Source organism: Solanum pennellii, chromosome 11 (genome assembly GCF_001406875.1).
Source record: "Solanum pennellii chromosome 11, SPENNV200".
NCBI lineage: Eukaryota > Viridiplantae > Streptophyta > Magnoliopsida > Solanales > Solanaceae > Solanum > Solanum pennellii.
Window position 1 is genome coordinate 48,269,151 of NC_028647.1, and position 20,574 is coordinate 48,289,724.

The 20,574-nt window shown below is 40.4% G+C and overlaps 1 protein-coding gene across 1 annotated transcript; it reads right to left on the reverse strand.

Moving 5' to 3' along the window:
• Positions 1-222: 222 nt before the first annotated feature.
• On the reverse strand, positions 223-1,158 carry LOC114074750 (protein DNA-DAMAGE INDUCIBLE 1-like). Its single transcript, XM_027912730.1, has one exon. It carries the CDS (start codon positions 1,156-1,158, stop codon positions 223-225), a length of 936 nt encoding a protein of 311 aa, XP_027768531.1.
• Positions 1,159-20,574: the final 19,416 nt, after the last annotated feature.

Consider the following 20,574-nt stretch of genomic DNA (forward strand, 5'->3'; position numbering starts at 1 on the left):
TTCTAGAGAATTCTAGGGAATTCTCTAGTCTTCTCCATAAAACTAGAAGATTCTAGAGCCTTCTTGCAAACCTCTTCAAGACTCTAGCTTCTCCTCCCCCATTTGGACGTGAAATCTGGCTAGAATAGTGGCGGGACATCACACTCTCCCCCACCTATTGATGCGACGACCGCGTCGCATTGCGGCTGTATCGATGTCCGAGTTTTGTCGTGCGATCATCAGTTAACGCACTCGATCAATTCCTTCGAGCAGCCTCCTCATCGGTTGCCCGATCTCTCTCGACCCGATCTTTCGAACTTCCTCCTTCATAGGAGGCAACTGCCTCGGCGGCTTCTCTTTCATCACGGCAGTGTTCCTTCTTGGAACCTTCTTCGAGCGCGGTGGCAAGGACTTTTCAGCACCATTGTCTTCTCCCAAACTTGCAATGGTGGCTGTTGATGTTTTCTTCTTTCTCTCGTCGACCCTCTCGAGCTTCACGGCCGTCAGCCGGATCTGTCCTTCCGTCTTTTGTGCCTTCACCATGGGAACCATACATGTTCCTCCTTTCTCCATGATCATCAGTCGTTGGAGATAAGGATCGATCACCGCATGGCACTGCTGGAAGAACTCCTGCCCAAGAATTGTATCAAAGATATCTAAGGGCGCGACGGTGAATTTGGTTTTACCTTGCCAATTGCCTATCGTGATGCTCACTCCGTGCGCAACTCCATCTACGGGAGTTGGTGGTGCATTGACCGTCTTGATTTGGGCGTTGCTTGGACTATATTGCAACCCCAACCTCGTTGCTGCTGTCTTGGCCATGAGGTTGACCTCAGCACCTGTGTCGACCAACGCACGAGCACATTTTCCATTGATCTTGATGTCGACGTATTGAGAGCATGCCTTAGACTTTGCCGGCCCCTGTTCCGCATGCTTCTGCTCCTCTTGCCTCGGCTTCTCTTGCCTTGGCAGCTTTGGTGGTTGCTTGGTGACAGCTCCACATAGACTAATCAAGCCCAATTGTTTAGTCTCCTCGACTTCATCTTCCTCTTGTGCTTCCTTCTCCTTCCGCTCTCGGAGGATAGCACCAAGGTTCTTAAGTTCAGAGCACTTTGCATAAACATGCGGTCCACCGCATATGTAGCAACCATCTCCCTTGGCAACTTGTGTCTTCTTCATCGTGTTGCCATGATCACCGGACCTCTTGCCGTTGGACCTATAGGTGTCATGCCTGTGAGGCCGTTGCTCCTCGCCTCGCCTCGCCTCTTGGGTTGTGGAAGTTGTTCCTCGCCCTCGCCACAATCTCCCCCACCATTATCATGACTACCTCTTTCGTCGTCACCTCCGGCAATATAAGACTTCTCCTGCCTGAAGTCTGTCAAAGCTTCGGCCTGTGTGATGGCTTCATCAATAGTCCTGACCTGTCGCCGCTCCAACTCCGTCCTGGCCCAACTTTCCCGCCCATCCATGAAGTGGAACAACATATCTTCATCTGTGAGGTTAGGAATCTGAAGCGTAAGGGTGGTGAACTCCCGCACATATGCGCGTATGCTGCCCTTTTGTTTTAACTCCCTAAACTTGTTCTTTGCCTCATAGATGACGTTGTTGGGGAAGAACGCCTTCTTGAACTCTTCGCGGAATTCCTCCCACGTATTCATGGTGCACGTCCCCCTCTTGATGTCGGACTCTTTACGCCTCCACCATAGCATGGCCATCTACGAAAGATACAACACTGCAATGTTGATCTTGTTCCCATCACTTCGCACCCGATTACACTTGAAGTAGTTCTCCAAGTGCCATAGGAAATTCTCCACCTCTTGCGCGTCGCGGACGCCTTTGAACATAGGTGGCTTGGGAGCCTCGACTCTGGCCTCCCTTTCCCGGTCAAGTGATGTCGATCCTCCAACCTCCCTTTCTTCCTTGAGCTCTTTCACTTCGGCCTTCAATGCCTCAATCATGCTGAGCGCGTCCATAAGCCGACACTCCAAGGATGTAATGGCCTCCTTCATCTCGAACTCGGCCCGCTGGCGTGCCTCTAACTCCTGCCGGATGTTGTCGTTCTCCTCGAGGGTGAAGTCTTCAAGGGTCTTGAATTTGCTGTCACTCGCGTTCAAGCGCTGGCCTAATATCTCCACGTCTCTTCTAGCCACTTCTACCCTTGCGACCCAGTCTTCTCCGGCAGTAACGTCGATGGCATCCTCGCCTATTTCTTCGTCACTCGCCCCGACAGTCGAGGGTGGATGAGATGTTAGCGCCTCACTCGGTGCGATCTCGGGCAGCATCTCTTCGTTACCCTTCTGATTTTTCTTCACCTTTCGGTTCTTCTTACCTCCATCCATGCGGACGTTGCTGGTGTTGGCGCCGTTTATGTCTCCTTCGTTGGCCATTCTCTTACGATCAACCTGCTCTGGTACCACTTTGTCACGGACTTAGAGTATTTGCTAAGACTCCGTGCGGCACTTGATGGTTTACTCACGATTCTTTCACGATCTTGTAAACTCAAGTAAGCCTTTAACTCGGAACGCTAAGAGAATATAAAGAAAGACAAAGAAATACTTTGGAAGAGAGGACTTGTATTAGCTTGAGAGCTTTGCTTACAACTTTGTTGGTTTGTTGGATGATTTACAAATGAAATGGCCCTCTTATTTATACTACATCCTAAGGGCCTTAATGTAAATAAAATTTACTATACAGTCGTTCTACTAACTACACTTTAGTCCATATTCTAGAGAATTCCACATTATCTAGAATATGCTAAACTCTTCCATAATGATCTAAAGTGTTCTAGAGAATTCTCTAGTCTTCTCCACAAAACTAGAAGATTCTAGAGCCTTCTTGCAAACCTCTTCAAGACTCTAGCTTCTCCTCCCTCATCCTTAAATTCCTCAGTAGAATATAGTGACAGAAAGGGAACAAATACATATGTCAGAAGTGACTAGAGCCTTGAGATTTTACGGTCATATTTCTTTATACTATTGGATTAATGTTTGATTATAGTTACATATTTGATAAATAAAATGCCTAATAGGAATTAGGGGTAAATATCTAGTAGAAAGGTTTCGTAGAACAAGACCAATGATAACATACCTAAGAGTGTTAGGTTGTTTATGCTTTGCTAAGATACTGTCAGAGACTAATAAGCTAGCATCAAGGTCAAAGGCATCAGTACATATGGGATACTCAGAAACTCAGAAGGGTTACATCTACTTGATTTAGTATTCACATATTTCTTTTTATAATTAAGAATGTAATATTCAAAAAATCTATATTTATTTTCACTTACTTGTTATCTCACAATATTGGTCCATTTATTGATAATATGAGTACAGAATTATTAAGTCACATTATAAGTACAAGTTATAGTGATCTAAGGTCTTCTCTGAAAGTTTTTGGGAAAGTACGACACAGAAGTATGAATAAGAAGTTGAGGATGAAGTTGTGCCAATAAGCCATAAGCATGACATTATACAAAACCACCTGATGGATGGTCATACTTCTGAATCAGGTCTGTCCCAAGAGGATCTTGAAAGAGTGGTTACAAAGATACCTAAAAGAGGAGTTCATCCACCTGTGTGGATAAAGAATTTTGTTTCCTTAAAGATCAATAAGAATGTAAATTTTTCTATGTCTGAGTATGTTGTTTTGATCACTTATTTGAGTCTTATCAAGCATTTATTGTTATAGGTTCTTCTCTTACAAAATCAGCTACATATGTTGAGACAATTAAAGGATTAAAATGGATAGAAATAATGTATGTTGAGATACAAACACTACAAATTGGTTGAGTTACCTACAGAAAAAACTACAATTGGTTGTAGGTGAACTTACAAGTAAATTACAAGTCTGTTGGAGAGGTAGAAAGGTATAAATTATGGTTAGTTGTCAAAAGGAACATTCAAAAGAAAGAAATGGGTTACTGTTACTTGTAGTTTTGATGATTTGACAAACTTAGGGACCTTGTAAAGGTACCAGGTTTCTTACTTGAGTGTTGCAGATGAAACAAACCCAGGGACCTAGTAGAGGTACCAGGCTCTCATAGCAACGAGCCAATTGACTGCCAGCTGGAGACGGTACAGAAAGTAGGTGCACACTTCCCGATGGCGTCAGAAAGTAAGACTTCTCCAACCAATGGCAAAGAGTCTAAGGAAAGTGACTTGTCCATATAAAAGGCACTTTCCTAAATATCTTTGGTAGTTTTTGCAACTTGAGATAAAACTCTTGAAGAACATTTGCAAAGGCTGCTAGTAAGCAAAGGCAGAATTATTCCAAGAACAACAGCAATCTCTGGAGCTTTTCGTGTAGTTGTTTAGGAATACATTCTCTTGTTCTTAAACTGTAAACTATTCCTGAATCTATAAAGGAATCAGTGTGTAGTGTTAAAAGTCTAGGTTGTCCAGGTGGGATAGCTTAGTGGGTAGATTGTTTTCTACTTAGGCTTATTAAGCAATAGAGACTATTGCTTAAACGTGAGATTAAAAACTTCTTCTCACATTTGTTGTAATCGTGTTTTACTTTTTCTTTTGAAGATTAGTGAAAACGATTAAAAATCCTGTGAGACAAGTCGTGGTTTTACTCCCTTAAGCAATGAGGTTTCCACGTAAAATCATCGTGTTGATTTTACTGCATTTAACTTTCTGGTTTTATTCATTAGTGTAGTAAGGGACCTGGTCCATTACTTGTTAAGTGAAGGCATATATTCTATCAAGTGGTATCAGAGCAGGCACTTTCTATTTGGCTAACACCAAAGAAGTGATATTTGCTCTAGAATGGCTGCTCCACTTAACCTTGAAGAAGGTCAGTCGTCAACAAGACCTCCCCGTTTCAATGGAAACTTCTACAGTTGGTGGAAAGTTAGAATGCACGATTACCTCATGGCTGAAGACAGCGAGTTATGGGATATTATACTGGATGGACCGTTTATTCTGATGATAAAAGAGAAGGATGGAGAGAAAACTAATCTTGTTCCAAAGCCTAGACAGAAATACGACGAAGCTAATAGAAAAAAGATTGAAAAGGGTTACAAAGCTAAAACTCTTCTTGTCTGTGGAATAGGACCTGATGAGTTTAATAGGGTGTCAGCCTGTGAGTCTGCTAAGGAAATTTGGGACTGCTTGAAGACTGCTCATGAAGGAACTGAACAAGTCAAAAAATCAAAGATTGACATGCTTACCTCCCAATATGAGAACTTCAAAATGAAGGATGGAGAAACAATCCATGACATGTTCACTAAACTGTCTTCCATTACCAATGAGCTGCGAAGTCTTGGTGAACCTATAATCATGAGCAAACAAGTCAGAAAAGTACTTCGAATTCTTCCAAAATCCTGGGAAAGCAAAGTTGATGCCATCACAGAAGCCAAAGATTTGAAGGTGCTGACTATGGATGCTTTGATTGGAAATCTGAAGACACATGAGATGAATCAGAATTATGATTCATCAAAGAAGGAAGTCAAGAAGGACAAGTCATTGATGCTGAAATAAAAATCAGATGAAGATTCCAGTGATGATGATATGGCATATCTCATCAGCAGATTCCAAAAAATCGTGAGGAAAAACAAAGTTTATAAAAGAGGAACAAATGGTACTCGAAATGCAACTCAAGGTCATACATGCTACAAGTGTGGAAAAGCTGGGCACTTCATCAGAGAGTGTCCTTTGCTCAAGAATGAAAACAAGAAACATCATATACCAAGAAGTGACAAAGAGAATAGAAGGGACCTGGTACTCGGTAAGAGAGATAGAAAAGCTGCTGCAGATTTGGTGGTCAAAAAGGCTCTTGCTGCATGGGGTGATTCTTCAAGTGATTCAAAAGACCCTGATGAATCAAAAGATGTGTCTATGGTGGCTGTACATGAGGAGGAAACCGTGTTCAATGAAATGTTTGCTCTCATGGCTCATACAGAGAATGAAGAAGAGGACAACCAGGTAACTCTTCTTGATATGAAAAATGACTTGGATAAATATTCTCTTAAAAATTGAGGACATTGGCAAAAGTCATGATTGATTCTGTGATAGAGTTAACATCTGAAAGAGACACCATGAATGCTGAACTTGACAGTTTAACTGAAAACAAAGTTAAACTTGAAGAGAAAATGTCAAGAATGGTGTCTCTAGAGTCAAATAACTCTGAACTTAAGAACCAGTTGAATTAGATTACTGAAGAAGCTGAAAAACTGAATGGAATGTCAAATGGTTTACAAGCTGAAATTCAAGAAAAATTGAAAAACTCTAAGAAAAATTTTGGTCTGTCGCTGGAAAAGAGTAACAAGTTAGAACAGGATATTGTCAAACTTAAGGAAGAACTTGAAAAATCCCTTAAGTGGACAAAATCCTCAAAGTTACTGTCAAATGTAACTAATCAGAGTAATTTCAATAAGAAAGGACTAGGAAGTTTGAACATCACTCCTCCTTATAATCCTCACAGTAAGTATGTGTTTCTGTCTGACAATCTGCTGCGTCTACATTGTGGTTAGAATGGACATTTGAAAGGTGAGTGTGCTAGCTGGAGAAACTCATATGAAAGGCTCTCTAATTATGATGAAAGGCAAAATTTACCAAAAGAGAGACCTGGTCCTCCAAAGCATGTTTCAACTCACAGATTTTCAAGAAAAAAATCTATCCCTGCTCCCATGTCCGTTGTTAGAAAGCTTCAAAATCTACCCTATTGGACTAAATACAATCTAATCACTCCTTTGTCTGCCTTCTGGGAACTCAAATTAAAATGGGTTCCCAAGCTAAACAAGTGATTCTTGGTGCAGGTGAGTGAGAGGAGAAACAGTCAGTGCTGGTATATGGACAGTGGATGCTCTAAGCATATGACTGGTGATGTAAAAAACTTCCTCTCACTCAAGACACTTCAAGGAGGAGGTGTCTCTTTTGGTGACGGAAAGAAGGGGTACATTTTGGGAGTTGGCAAAGTAGGAAGATCTCTTGAAGATTCAATTGACAATGTGTATCATGTGGATGGGTTGAAGTACAGCTTGTTGAGTGTGTCTCAAATCTGTGACAAAGGAAATGAAGTCAAATTTACTTCTGAGAAATGCACTGTGGTGAGTCTAACTACAAACAAAGTAATTCTCACTGCACACAGAAATAAAAATATGTATGTGGCCAACTTAGAAATGTCTCATGGAGATGACCTAACATGCCTTAGTGCTCAAAATGAGAATACTGATCTTTGGCATCGTAGGCTGGGGCATGTAAGCTCATCTTTATTGAACAAACTGATTTCAAAGGACCTGGTCCGAGGTCTGCCCAAGCTGAAGTTTGCTGAAAATAAAATCTGTGAAGCTTGTGTTAAAGGAAAACAAATCAGATCATCCTTTAAGCCCAAAAAAGAAGTAACATCTTCAAGAACACTAGAGCTGCTTCATATGGACTTGTGTGGACCCTTGAAAGTTCAAAGCAGAAATGGAAAGAAGTACATTTTGGTGATTGTTGATGATTACTCTAGATACACTTGGACAAGATTCTTGCGATCAAAGGTAGACACAGCTGAAGAGTTGGTGGTATTTTTCAAAATGGTTCAAACCAAATTGAATCAAGTCATTTGCAGCATTCGATCTGATCATGGTACTGAGTTTGAGAACTCAACACTGGATAAATTCTGCATGGAGAATGGTACGAGTCATAATTTTTCTGCTCCAAGAACTCCTCAACAAAATGGAGTAGTGGAAAGGAAAAATAGAACCTTGGTGAACATTGCCAGAACTATGATAATTGAATCAAATCTTCCTCAAAATTTCTGGGCTGAAGCTGTTAACACAGTCTGTCATGTTACCAACAGGTGTCTAATAAGAGTTGTTTTAAATAAGACCCCCTATGAACTGCTCAACAACAGAAAGCCTATGCTGAGCTATCTTAGAGCATTTGGATGCAGATGTTTTGTGCTGAATAATGGAAAGGATGATCTGGGAAAATTTGATCCTAGGAGTGATGAAAGAGTGTTTGTAGGATATTCTTCATCCAGCAAAGCTTACAGAATATTCAACAAACGAACTCAATGCATTGAAGAAAGCATTCATGTTGTATTTGATGAAGATGGAAGCTTGAAGAATGATGGATCAAATGATGATGATGATGTGATGAAACTGTTCAAATCGAAGAAGACTGAAGGAGGTGAAGCTGATGCAAATCAACAACTGAAAAATGATTGTGATGAGCAGAATCATAGTCTACCTGAAGAGGCTATTGAGGTTGAAAAGGATGATATGGTACCTGGTACTACTCAAAATTCCAGCCAGAGCACATCAGATTCCCCAGAAAATGATGTCATTGTTGATGAAGAAGAACATGCTGATCAGCTTAATCAGTCTGCTCTAAGATCAGGATGGAAGCATAGTTCATCACATCCTCTTGATAATCTCATTTCTCCTTTGAATTCTGGAATTCATACTAGATCTAAAACAAGAAGTCTAGTTGCATTCTCAGCATTCATATCATCTATTGAGCCCAAGAATGTAAAAGAAGCATTAGGTGATGCAGACTGGATCAATTCTATGCAAGAAGAACTTCATCAGTTTGAAAGAAGCAAGGTATGGTACTTGGTTCCTCGACCTGAAGGCACAACAGTAATAGGAACTAGATGGGTTTTCAGAAACAAGCTTGATGAAAATGGAGTGATTACTAGAAATAAATCCAGGTTGGTGGTGCAAGGATACAATCAAGAAGAGGGAATAGACTATGATGAGACTTTTGCACCTGTTGCCAGAATGGAAGCTATTAGAATTTTAATAGCTTTTGCTGCATTCATGGGGTTCAAGCTGTATCAAATGGATGTAAAGAGTGCATTTCTGAATGGAGATCTCAAAGAGAAAGTGCTTGTCAAGCAACCTCCTGGCTTTGAAGATGCAGAGCTACCAGATCATGTGTTTAGATTGAATAAGGCACTGTATGGTCTGAAGCAGGCTCCAAGAGCATGGTATGAAAGGCTGTCAAAGTTCTTGCTGAAGAATGGTTTCAAAAGAGGCAAGATAGACAATACTTTGTTTTTATTAAAAAGAGAACAAGAATTGCTTATCATTCAAGTTTATGTGGATGGCATAATTTTTGGAGCTACTTCAGAATATTTGTGTGAAGAATTCTCATCATTAATGGGAAAGGAGTTTGAAATGAGCATGATGGGTGAATTAACATTCTTCCTGGGTCTGCAAATCAAGCAATCATCAAATGGTATTTCAATTTGTCAGTAGAAGTACATTAAGGAGCTGCTGAAGAAATTCAATATGTTTGATTCCAAACCTATTGATACTCCTATGGGAACAAATTCCAAGCTTGTAGTAGAGGAATCTGATCCTCTTGTGAATCAAACAATGTACAGGGGAATCATTGGATCCTTGTTGTATCTGACTGCTAGCAGGCCTGACATTGTTTATAGTGTTGGAATGTGTGCTAGATTTCAAGCATGTCCTCGTGATTCACACTTGAAGGCTGTAAAACGTATTCTCAGATACTTGAAGAAAACAGGGGACCTGGTTCTCTTCTATTCAGCATGTGACACTTTTGACCTGCTTGGTTTTACAGATGATGATTTTGCTGGGTATCAAGTTGACAGGAAGAGTACCTCTGGAATGGCTCATTTCCTTGGATCATCACTTATCTCCTGGGGTACCAAGAAGCAGAACTCTGTGGCTCTTTCAACTGTTGAAGCTGAATATGTAGCTGCTGCAGCCTGCTGTTCTCATTTGCTGTGGATCAGGCAACACTTAGAAGATTTTGGGATTCACATCAAAGCAATTCCTCTTATGTGTGATAATACTAGTGCTGTTAGTATGGAAAAGAATCCAGTCCATCATAAGAGAACAAAACATATTGATGTAAGACATCACTTTTTGAGAGATAATGTTGAGAAGGGAAATATTGTGCTCACATATTGTCCAACGGAGGAGCAAATTGCAGACATCTTCACCAAGGCTCTCAGCAAGGATCAATTTGAGAGAAATCGGTTGAAGTTGGGCATGTTAATCTCTAAGTGATGTTCTTAGCTTTCAACAGTTGAACTCCCTTGATGGCTAAAATTGCAGTGCAGGTATTCTTTGTGTAAACATTTAAATATCTGAACAAGATCCTTTTTGTACCTTTTGTAGGTATACTCTCAGTAAGGACCTGCTTAGCAAGGGAAGCAACTAGAACAACTGAGGAATGAGGTTTAACTGTGCTATGGTACCTGGTGCCTGTTCAGGTTAGCGTTTATACATTAAATTGAAACTGAAAAATATGACCGTTGATAATGCCACGTGTCAGTCATCGGTCACTCTGACTGTTAGTCCCATCGTTTCTCTTCCAAACGACACATCCAATCACGGACCTGGCACCTTTTCACGCCTTTTTAAAACCCATTTACTTCTTTTTGAAATCCTCATCTGTCTCTTAACTTTCTTCATGTTCACGAAGGGTTTTAGCAAAAGCTCAAAAGGCAAAATTTGTTTTCTTCTTCTTCTCTTCGCTGTTCAAAGAAACCATCTCCTCGTGTGAAAAACATGTCTTCTCCTTCATCTTCCTCCAAACAGATGTTAGATGCTCTTAGTGAAATAGATCCTCTTGCCTTCTACTCTCCAACTACTACACAGGCTAGACTCAATCCCTCTTCCAGTTCTCAACAAGACATTCCTGATAATCCCTTCTATGCCATAGATCTAAACAGTTCAGTCGTGCCTACCAGACCTGGTCCGTTTCAAGACATGTTGCCTGACAATCTCTTTGAAGGAGATTTACCCAAACATAAAGCTTCTGAGTCCAACATATTGGCAGCGAGTGAAGAATTAGTGATCGAAAGCTTGGCTAGAATGCGGGAAGAAACCATGGCGGAGCAAACGGAAGTCTTGGAAAGGGACGAGGTAAGAACAACCCAACCTATTTTTGATAAAACCCTTGATATAGGAAGGTACTCTTCTTCTTCCTTTGACTCTGGAAGCGAGGAGGAACCTTTAACGTGGAAGGTTGAGAGACGAGAAAAGGAGATATCTAGAAAAGGAAAGGAAAAGGTTGTAGAGGAGGCACTTAGGAGACGACCTACTACTAGGTCTGCCGCTCAAAAGTTGATGGCTGATGCCTTGAAGGCAAATGCACGTTCTACTGCTGCAGTTAGAAGTGCAAGAACCTTCAAGGTAGCCAATTTTAAAATACCTGAGACAAATGTGGTTGAGTTGTCTGGTGAGGAAGAGGAAAAGAAAACTAAGAAGAAAAGGTCTGAAAAGAAAAAGGGAAAGGTTGCAAAAAGGGTTGATACCATAAAGACAAAAGGGAAGAGATCTGAGGGAAAGAGGAAGCGGTCACAGGGACCTGGTTCCCAAGCCAGGAAAGATGAAGGTGTCAACATGCAGGAAGTTGTTGACAGCCTGAGAAACCAAGCAGTCTTGGCAGGAAGAGTTTTTGATATGGGAATCATAACTCTTCCTGGCATGGATTCTCTTCACGATATGGTAGAGATCCAATCTTCGCTGCACCTGGTCAACAGAAAATCCCCCATCCTCCATGAAGAAGAAGTACGTGAATTTTACTATAATGTCCAATTCAGGGAAGATGGGAGTCTCCTCACACGGGTAAATGATATTGCTGTATTTTTGGATGAGGATGTGTTGGGCAAAATTCTCAGGGTGCCTAAAGAGGGGACCCAGTTTGTACTGGGCAAAACTTGCTCTTCTGAGTTTTCTTCTGTGATTTCTAAGACACCCACAACCAAGATTGCTGGGATTTATAAGAAAATCATGAAGAGTGAGTACCAGTTGGTCTTTGAGTTCGTCAACAAAGTTCTCCTTCCTCGCACTGAAAAGAGGACAGTAGCAACTGCTGCTGACTTGTTTGTAATGGAGATGTTGTGTAACTTCGAAGCCCTGAACCTCCCAGGCGTAATGCTTGAGCATATCCACAAAACAGTCATTGAGAGAAAAGGTGTGCATGGAATGGGCTATGGATACTTCCTCACAGAGGTATTCAAACATTTTCACATTCCTCTCAGTGCTGGAAGGATGGGGACGGTTAAACAGACTATCTCCGAGAGTACCTTGGTTGAGTGCGAGTGCATTGAAGGAAGAGGCTATCCAAAGAGCAAGATAGCTCAACTTATTAAAGATCAGGATCAGCTTAAGCACGAGGTTGAGGAGCTCACTGTGCGTTTGAGTGGTAAAGAGGCTGAGATTGTTGTACTCAAAGCAGAACTGCTTACTGCACAGAGTGAGGGACCTGGTTCTTTAGTGGTACAAGCTCTGGAGAGAGAGAATGCTGAGTTGAAGGCAAAGATTATTGCCTTGCAAGAAAAGGCTATCAAAGATAATGATGCTGCCAATGCACGACTCACTCTTGTCATCCAGTCCCTGTCTCATCCTCCCCCCTCTTCCTAGCCTGTTAAACAATCATCCCCTGTGTTGTCCTTTTTTTTTGTGTGGCTTATCATTGTGTTGATGGATATTCAGTTTGATTTTAATGTATTAATGTTATGATGGCATGCTGGTTAACTTATTCCTTCGTTGTTCTGATTATCTTCTTTTGTGAATGCTTTTCCCTTACTGATTGATTGCTCTTTAGCTTTGATCTTGTTCAGTATTTCTGTTGACATCATTGGTTTACTGCATATCTTTTTTATGATGCCAAAAGGGGGAAGTAAAACTTTAAGTAGCTAAATGATTATTCATGAGGGGGAATATACAGTGAGGGGGAATATAGCAAGGGGGAACAAAGTTGGAGAAGATCTGAGATCATTGCTTGTAAGATGCTTTTAAGTAAAGACACAAACACTTATTAAATTAAAAACCTTCCTCACTCAAGGAAGGAAAAACCTCGTTTTATTAATTCAACTATAAGATTTTGTGATTACAACTCAATAATCAAAATGCCTTATCTCTACTACCTCTCTCGATTGACTACAATCGATCTCTCCAAAAGGCCAAACCCACCTTTTGTTACAACCCTCACTGAAACTCAACCCTACAAAGAGCCAAACCCACCCCTTGTACAATAAATCGTAACTTACAATCAAGAACTAAACAAGATGATAATTTTACACGTTGAAAACCTTCTCACTCAAGAACGTTTTAAACTTAGCAAACCTATCGATCTTGAAGACTTCAGTTTGATGAATAAATCTCACTTTTCTCTCTCTGTGAAGTCGTGGTCTTCTATTCTGCGTATCTCCTCTTTTTATAGATATTCATGCTGCCTTGAATCCTTATCAAATAAGGTAAGGAAATTGTATTTAACCAAGGATTACTTCTTTTGTACAATCCCTTTTATATACAACTTTCTTCCTTAATTATTAAAGTTTCCTTATTTGCATCAACTTGTATCTTTAATAATTAAGGTTTCCTTATTTGTATCAACTTGTATCTTTAGCATTAATTGGACCGTGTCAATATGCTGCATTTTCGTGAAAATTTCTGCGATCTCTGGCTGCGTTATTTTACTGCTTGTGGCTGGCATCAATTTGCTTTGCTTGCATTTCTTGTCTATCATCAAAACATCAATTTTATATCAACTTGTAGAATTAGGATTCTATCAAATTCCCCTTTTTTGATGAAGACAAACCTGTGTAATGCAACTCATATATCTTCCCCCTTTTGACAAATCAAAAAGAGTCCAACAACTATCATCCATAGTAACAAAACCAAATATCATCCATAGCAACAATTGAAGCTCTGCCAGGTTGAGCATAATAAAATGTTCTGGCAACAAAACGAAGAGTAACAACACAGAGTTAAACAACTAAGAGAACCAGGTTCAAACAAGATGTTTTTTCAAGTTGAAGGTTGACCAGGCTTGGTTGAAGCAGAAGCCAGCATATCCAGAACTCTGTCAACTCTTGCATTGTTAGCAAGTTGCTGCTGCACGAACTGATCCTTTACCCTGTGAATTTCAGCATTTGAAGTGTGAAGTTCAGCACGTAACTTCTGGTTTTCTAACTCAAGAGTGGCATATTTTTCTTCAGCTACTTTGAGTTCCCTGAGTAACTGAGCAACAGGACCAGATGTACGTGGAGAAGCATTTGCAACCTGCTCCGACTCCATGGGAATGCCACAATCAGCAAGAATGGTTTGAGTGAACATATCTGCACGAGTTAAAATCCTGCCTTCTCCCAATGGTACTTCAAATGCATCAAACACTCTAGTTAACAGATTTCCAAAAGCTAATTGATGAGAAACTAGTTTAGGATCAACAATTCTAGCAAGATGTTTGATAATCAGTGTGGGCCAGTCAATGCGTTCTTTGCACTCAAGAGCATTCATAAGTCCCATGTCTCTTATGGAGGCAATGTGACGTTGGTGACCTCTAGGCAGTATCACCTTATGAACTATTTCAAAAAGAAGCTTATGCAAAGATCTCATAATGCCCTTTAAAACAGTTTGTGCCCTAGAATTGACTCTACCTTGAGAGAATTTGGCTGGCAAGCTAGAATATTCATCAAAACCCCAATTGTACTCATTAATCCCCACAGATGGTATATGCAAGATTTCCCCAAGTTTAGTTGCATCAAACACAATGTCAACCCCCTTTACACTAGACGACACCACATCTCCTTCTAGGATTACCAAGTTTGTATAAAAATCTACCACTTCCTGTTCATAAATCAAATTGGGTTCAAGGAATAACTCCTCCCACCCCTGAAACCTTAGTAGTTCACAAACCTGCTTCACTATATCCATTGAAAGTATATCAGGGTGAAAAGTTCTACCCCTAAGCACAGTTTTGGTTTGGAAGTACTTTTTCTTTCCTACTTTGAGAAATTTATCTGCATTTCTTTTTGCAGATTTTGATTTTGATTGAGGGGCTGCAGAATGTTTTCCCTCAGATGCATCATCAGTTTCAGAGTCAAGATTCATTGGAGAAACGGATGAATGAACAGGAGACTTACCCAATCGCCGACGCTTCACACCAGAGGTTGCATCATCAGTTGATTTCACCACATTCGCACTCCTTGTGACTGGCCTGTGTGGACGAACCTGTTTAACTACAATGTGCTTTCTTGGCCGCCTTGGTTTTTTGGGGTGAAGGGTACTCAAAAGAATATCATCCGTGACTGGGGATGGTGGTGGATTTTGAGGGGTGGTTTTGTGAGATGGGGAAGAAGGGGGATTATTTGGGACAGTGGTTGTGGGAGTTTCTGGGTTTGGTGATAATGGGGTTTCTGGGTTTGGTGATAATGGGGTTTCTTGGACTGGTGATAGTGGGGTTTCTTGGGTTGGTGATAGTGGAGTTTCTTGGACTAGTGATGGTGGGGATTCTATGATGGATGGTGGTGGAGATTCTGCAACTACAGGTGGAGATGCAGCTTTTGGTGGTGGAGATGCAGCTTTTGGTGGTGGTGACATAGGCGGATCTGATTTGGGTGAGGATGTAGATTGTTTGGTTGGAAGTTGGCTTTCTTCCCCTTGACTAAGACCCGTGTTCTCTTCCCCCTGAGAAAATGTACTATCAGACGAGCTTTAGTCATCAGAGTAAGCAACAGGTGGATTAACCATGGTGATGGAGGGGATTTCTTTTTCCTTTTTCTGAAGAATGAAGATGAGAGAAAGTTGATTGCTTGTTTAGAGAGAGTGCTTTATTGGAAACGGTTTTGATTGTTGTATTCGAGGGGTTGGAGTAATTATGGGGGATTGACATCGAGGAGACGTGTGCTGTGACGGTTGCACCTGCTTTTCAGAGACGTGACAGAGGAGAGAGAAGATGAAATTGTTTCCCTTTTTTTTTTTAATTTTTGACAGCTAAGTGTAAAGCAGTTTGTAGAACCAACTTGACTGAACCTGGTTCATATCTCCTTAGAACTTGGTTGGACAGAATTCAATCTAAAAAGATGAGTCCTAACTCAAGTCTATTTTTCTGAAATGACTCTCTTCCTAGTGCCTTGGTGAAAATATCAGCAACTTGATCCTCAGTTTTGCAAAACTCCATTACTATGTTTCCCTTTTCAACATTATCACGAAGAAAGTGATGTCGAACATCTATGTGTTTGGTGCGTTTGTTTTGAACTGGGTTTTTGGCCATGTTCATAGCACTTGTATTATCACACAGAATAGGAATACAACCTGTTACCATGCCAAAGTGTTTAAGCTGCTGTTTTATCCAAAGAAGTTGGGCACAACATGAAGCAGCTGCAACATACTCAGCTTCCGCAGTAGATAGAGCCACTGAATTTTGTTTTCTAGTTGCCCAAGATATTAAACATGGTCCTAAAAAGTGTGCCATCCCAGAGGTACTTTTTCTATCAACCATATGTCCTGCATAATCTGCGTCAGCAAATCCTTTTAAATCAAAAGAGTCACCAGTTGGATACCAGAGAACCAGGTTCATTGTGCCTTTTAAATATCTCAAGATTCTTTTGACAGCTTTTAGATGTGATTCCTTGGGACAGGACTGAAACCTTGCACATAGACCAACACTGAACACTATATCAGGTCTACTGGCAGTAAGGTATAGGAGTGATCCAATCATACCTCTATATCTAGTGTCATTGACTGGTGAACCTGGTTCATCTTTATCAAGCTTTGTTGTTGTCCCAATGGGTGTGTCATTTGACTTAGCTTCATTCATATCATACTTCTTCAGTAATTCCTTGATGTACTTTTGTTGATGAATTGATGTTCCAACTGGAGTTTGCTTAATTTGGAGTCCCAAAAAGAAGTTTAACTCTCCCATCATACTCATCTCAAACTCACTATTCATTAGTTGAGCAAATTCTACTCCCAGTGAGTCATTGGTTCCCCCAAATATGATATCATCTACATACACTTGTACTATGAACAGATCTTTACCTTGTTTTCGAAGAAACAATGTATTATCAATTTTTCCTCTTGTATATCCATGTGTGAGAAGAAAAGTGGATAATCGATCATACCATGCTCTAGGTGCTTGTTTTAGCCCATAGAGTGCTTTGTCCAGTTTATATACATGATCAGGATACATGGTATTCTCAAAACCTGGGGGTTGTTTTACATACACCTCTTCTTGCAGATAACCATTTAAGAAGGCACTTTTGACATCCATTTGGTAAAGTTTGAACTCCATGTGAGCAGCATATGCGACCAATATTCTAATTTCCTCAATTCTTGCTACTGGTGCAAAGGATTCATCATAGTCTATACCTTCTTCTTGGTTGTATCCCTGTACAACTAGCCTAGCTTTGTTGCGCACTATTTGCCCTTGCTCATCAAGCTTGTTTCTAAACACCCACCTAGTTCCTATTATTGTCCTGTTTTGAGGTTTTGGAATCAGGTTCTATACTCTGCTTCTTTCAAACTGGTTGAGTTCTTCTTGCATGGCACTGATCCAATCAGAGTCTAGTAGTGCTTCCTTTATATTTTTAGGCTCAATCAGGGACACATAGGCAGAGAATGCACACATGCTACGTAACTTGGATCTTGTAGAGATGCCTGAGTTGAGAGGAGTAAGAATGTTTTGCAAAGGGTGAGAGCTTTGATGTTTCCAACTGTGAGTTGGAATACTTACTGGCTCTTGAGGTGCAGACGAACCAGTTTCATTAGTAGACTTATCTCCTATTTCAGATGTTTTATCAGAGGGTATAGATTCTTTTTCCCATATTTTTGGTTCTGATGGCTTGGAGCAGGTTCCCTCATTCTGTTCATGCTCTGAATTTCCTTCAACTTCACTGCTATTTTCATTAAAGACAACATGGACACTTTCTTCTACATGGTTTGTTCTTTTATTCAGTACCTTGTAGGCCTTGCTTTGTGACGAGTAGCCCAGAAAAATTCCTTCATCACTCTTGGCATCAAATTTTCCCAAATTGTCTTTGTCATTGTTGTGTATAAAGCATACACACCCAAAGGCCCTAAGATGTGCTAAATTTGGTTTTCTTCCTGTTAGCAGCTCATATGGTGTTTTGTTTAACACTGATCTGATCATATATCTATTTATTAGATAGCATCCTATGTTCACTGCTTCAGCCCAATAGAATTTTGGAAGTTTGCTTGAGATTAACATTGTTCTTGCAATATCTTCCGGTGTTCTATTTTTCCTCTCAACAACACCATTTTGTTGTGGTGTTCTAGGTGCTGAGAAGTTATGCTCAATCCCATTTGTAGTACAAAATTGTAGGAATTGTGAGTTCTCAAACTCCAGCCCATGATCAGATCTGATGCTGATTATTTCTTTGTTGAATTTTTTCTGAACCAGCTTTGCAAAGATTTCAAACATAGTGAATGTCTCATCCTTCGTTGCAAGAAACAATGTCCAAGTGAATCTTGAGTAGTCATCAACTATTCAAACACATATCTTTTTCCACCCCTGCTTTGTACACTCATTGGTCCACACAAATCCATGTGAAGCAGTTCTAGTGGCTTGGTAGTACATACTGTCAACTTTGGTTTGAAGGATGACCTAACCTGTTTTCCTTGAATGCAGGTTCCACATACTTGGTTGTCCCTGAAACTTTTGGTTGGCAGTCCCCTAACCAGGTATTTAGATATGAGCTTGTTTATAGTTGTCATGCTAATGTGTCCCATTCTTTTGTGCCATAGCATGGAGCAGTCAGAGACTGCACTTAGACATTTAAGTGTATCATCCTTGGAGTCAACAATCTTGGCTTTGTACACATTCTTGTGTCTCTTACCTAGTAGAACCAGGTTCCAGTCACTGAGTTTATTACTCTGCATTCCTTTTCTGTAAAGAGAACATTGTTTCCTTTATCCCATATTTGAGATACGCTCAATAGATTATGTTGTAGGCCATTCACATAATATACGTTCTCAATTGCATGAGTATCTATTGATCCAACCTTTCCAGTTCCCTGAATTTCACCACTTTTTCCATTACCAAAGGCAACGTTTCCTCCTTTGATGTTCTTGAGTGAGAGGAAGCTTCTTTTATCTCCAGTCATGTGTCTGGAACATGCACTATCCAAGTACCATTGTTGTTGCTTCCTCTTCACTGATCCCTGCAATTTAATTTTGGGGATTAGATTTTGGTACCCAAATCCACTTTGATTTATGCTTAGGGAATGGATGAATAAGATTTCTTCTGGCCCATCTAGGAAGAGATTTGACTGTAGGAATTTGTTTTTGCTCATTGGGTTTCTTATGATGAGGTTTTTTCAAAGATTTCAAGTTTTTGTTATGAGCAGTTTGTTTTCTTTGACAATCATGACTTTTATGCCCTACCAGCCCACAGTGCATGCATAGACAATCTATGTTGGGATTTTTTACTTGAGAGCTAGTTCTATCAAAACCTATCCCATGTCTCTTAGATGTGCGATTCTTGTGAATGTTGTCAAGCAATATGGAGGACCTGGTCCATCTCATTCCATTTTCTGCTTCAGTTTTAGTCACAAGAAGCTCTTTGGAGAGTGCTTCATTCCTTTTAGTTACCAAGTCTAGGTTTTTACTTAGTTCAGTATTCTTGGATAAAAGATGAAGATTTTGTTTTTCAAGAATCTTGTTTTCTTGTCTTAGTGATGCATAGTCTTCCATTATCAATTCCCTTTTTGAGTCTATGGTTTTATATGCATCAATGAGAGTGTAGAGTAAAGATTCTAGCTCCCTTTTTGAGTATGAGTTTAGATTGTCTTGTATGTGATGAAGACTAACCTTTTCATTCATATCTTCTTCTTCTTTATCCTCTTTAGAATCTGATCCAGCCATGAGTGCTAGTATGGTTTCTTGTGATCTGCAGGTTTCCTTTTCTTCCTTTGTTTCCACTGCTACAAGAGCAAGAAAGTCATAATCATCTTCTTGTTCTAGTGCAAGAAGGGACTTGTTTTCTGTCTCATCACCCTCAGACTCTTCATCAGATGAATTCCCCATTGCTTCAAAGGCCCTTTTCATTGAAATATCTGCCTCTTGAGTTGTCATTCTTCTGTTTGAGGGGACAAACTTATCTTTCTTGATGTCTTTTCCCTTCTCAAAGTTTGCCTTTTTCTGCTCTAAAGCCCAAAGTGGACAGAATTTGATGAAGTGATCTGGGCTCCCACACTTATGACAAACGTGGTCTTTAGTGTTTTCAGATGGTTTTTGAGAAGTTTTCTTTTGAAAGGCCTGCCCTCTCTTTAGCATTCTGGTGAACCTTTTGGTTATGAGATCAATATTTTCATCTTCAAAATCATCCGATGTAGTAGCCTTTAGAACCAGGTTCCTTTCCTTCTTTTTTCCTCCAATGTCCTTTTCTTGGTTTTTCTTGAGTTCGTATGTGATGAGATTACCAATTAACTCATCCATGGCCAGTGAGTCTAGGTCGCGGGCTTCAGTGATAGCCTCGACTTTGCTTTCCCAAGTTTCAGGAAGGACACTCAAGAGTTTTCTTACTGCCTTTCCATTAGGAACTATCTCTCCCAAGGAGTACATCTCATTGATGATGGAGGTGAATTTCTGGTGTGCATGTCTTGAATAGCCTCCCCTTCTGCCATCCTGAACAGCTCATATTGCCTGTTCAAGTTATCAATTTTGGACTTCTTGACTTGCGTTGTTCCTTCATGAGCGGTTTGTAGTGTTTCTCATATGACTTTGGCATCTTGACAAGACGAGATTCGATTGTATTCGTCTGGTCCTCTGCCACAGATCAAAATTTTCTTGGTTTTGGCATTGTATTGGATTGCAAGCTTGTCTTCAGCTTTCCATTCTTTTCTTTCCTTTGGGATTTTGGTGATTCCATCAGTTGC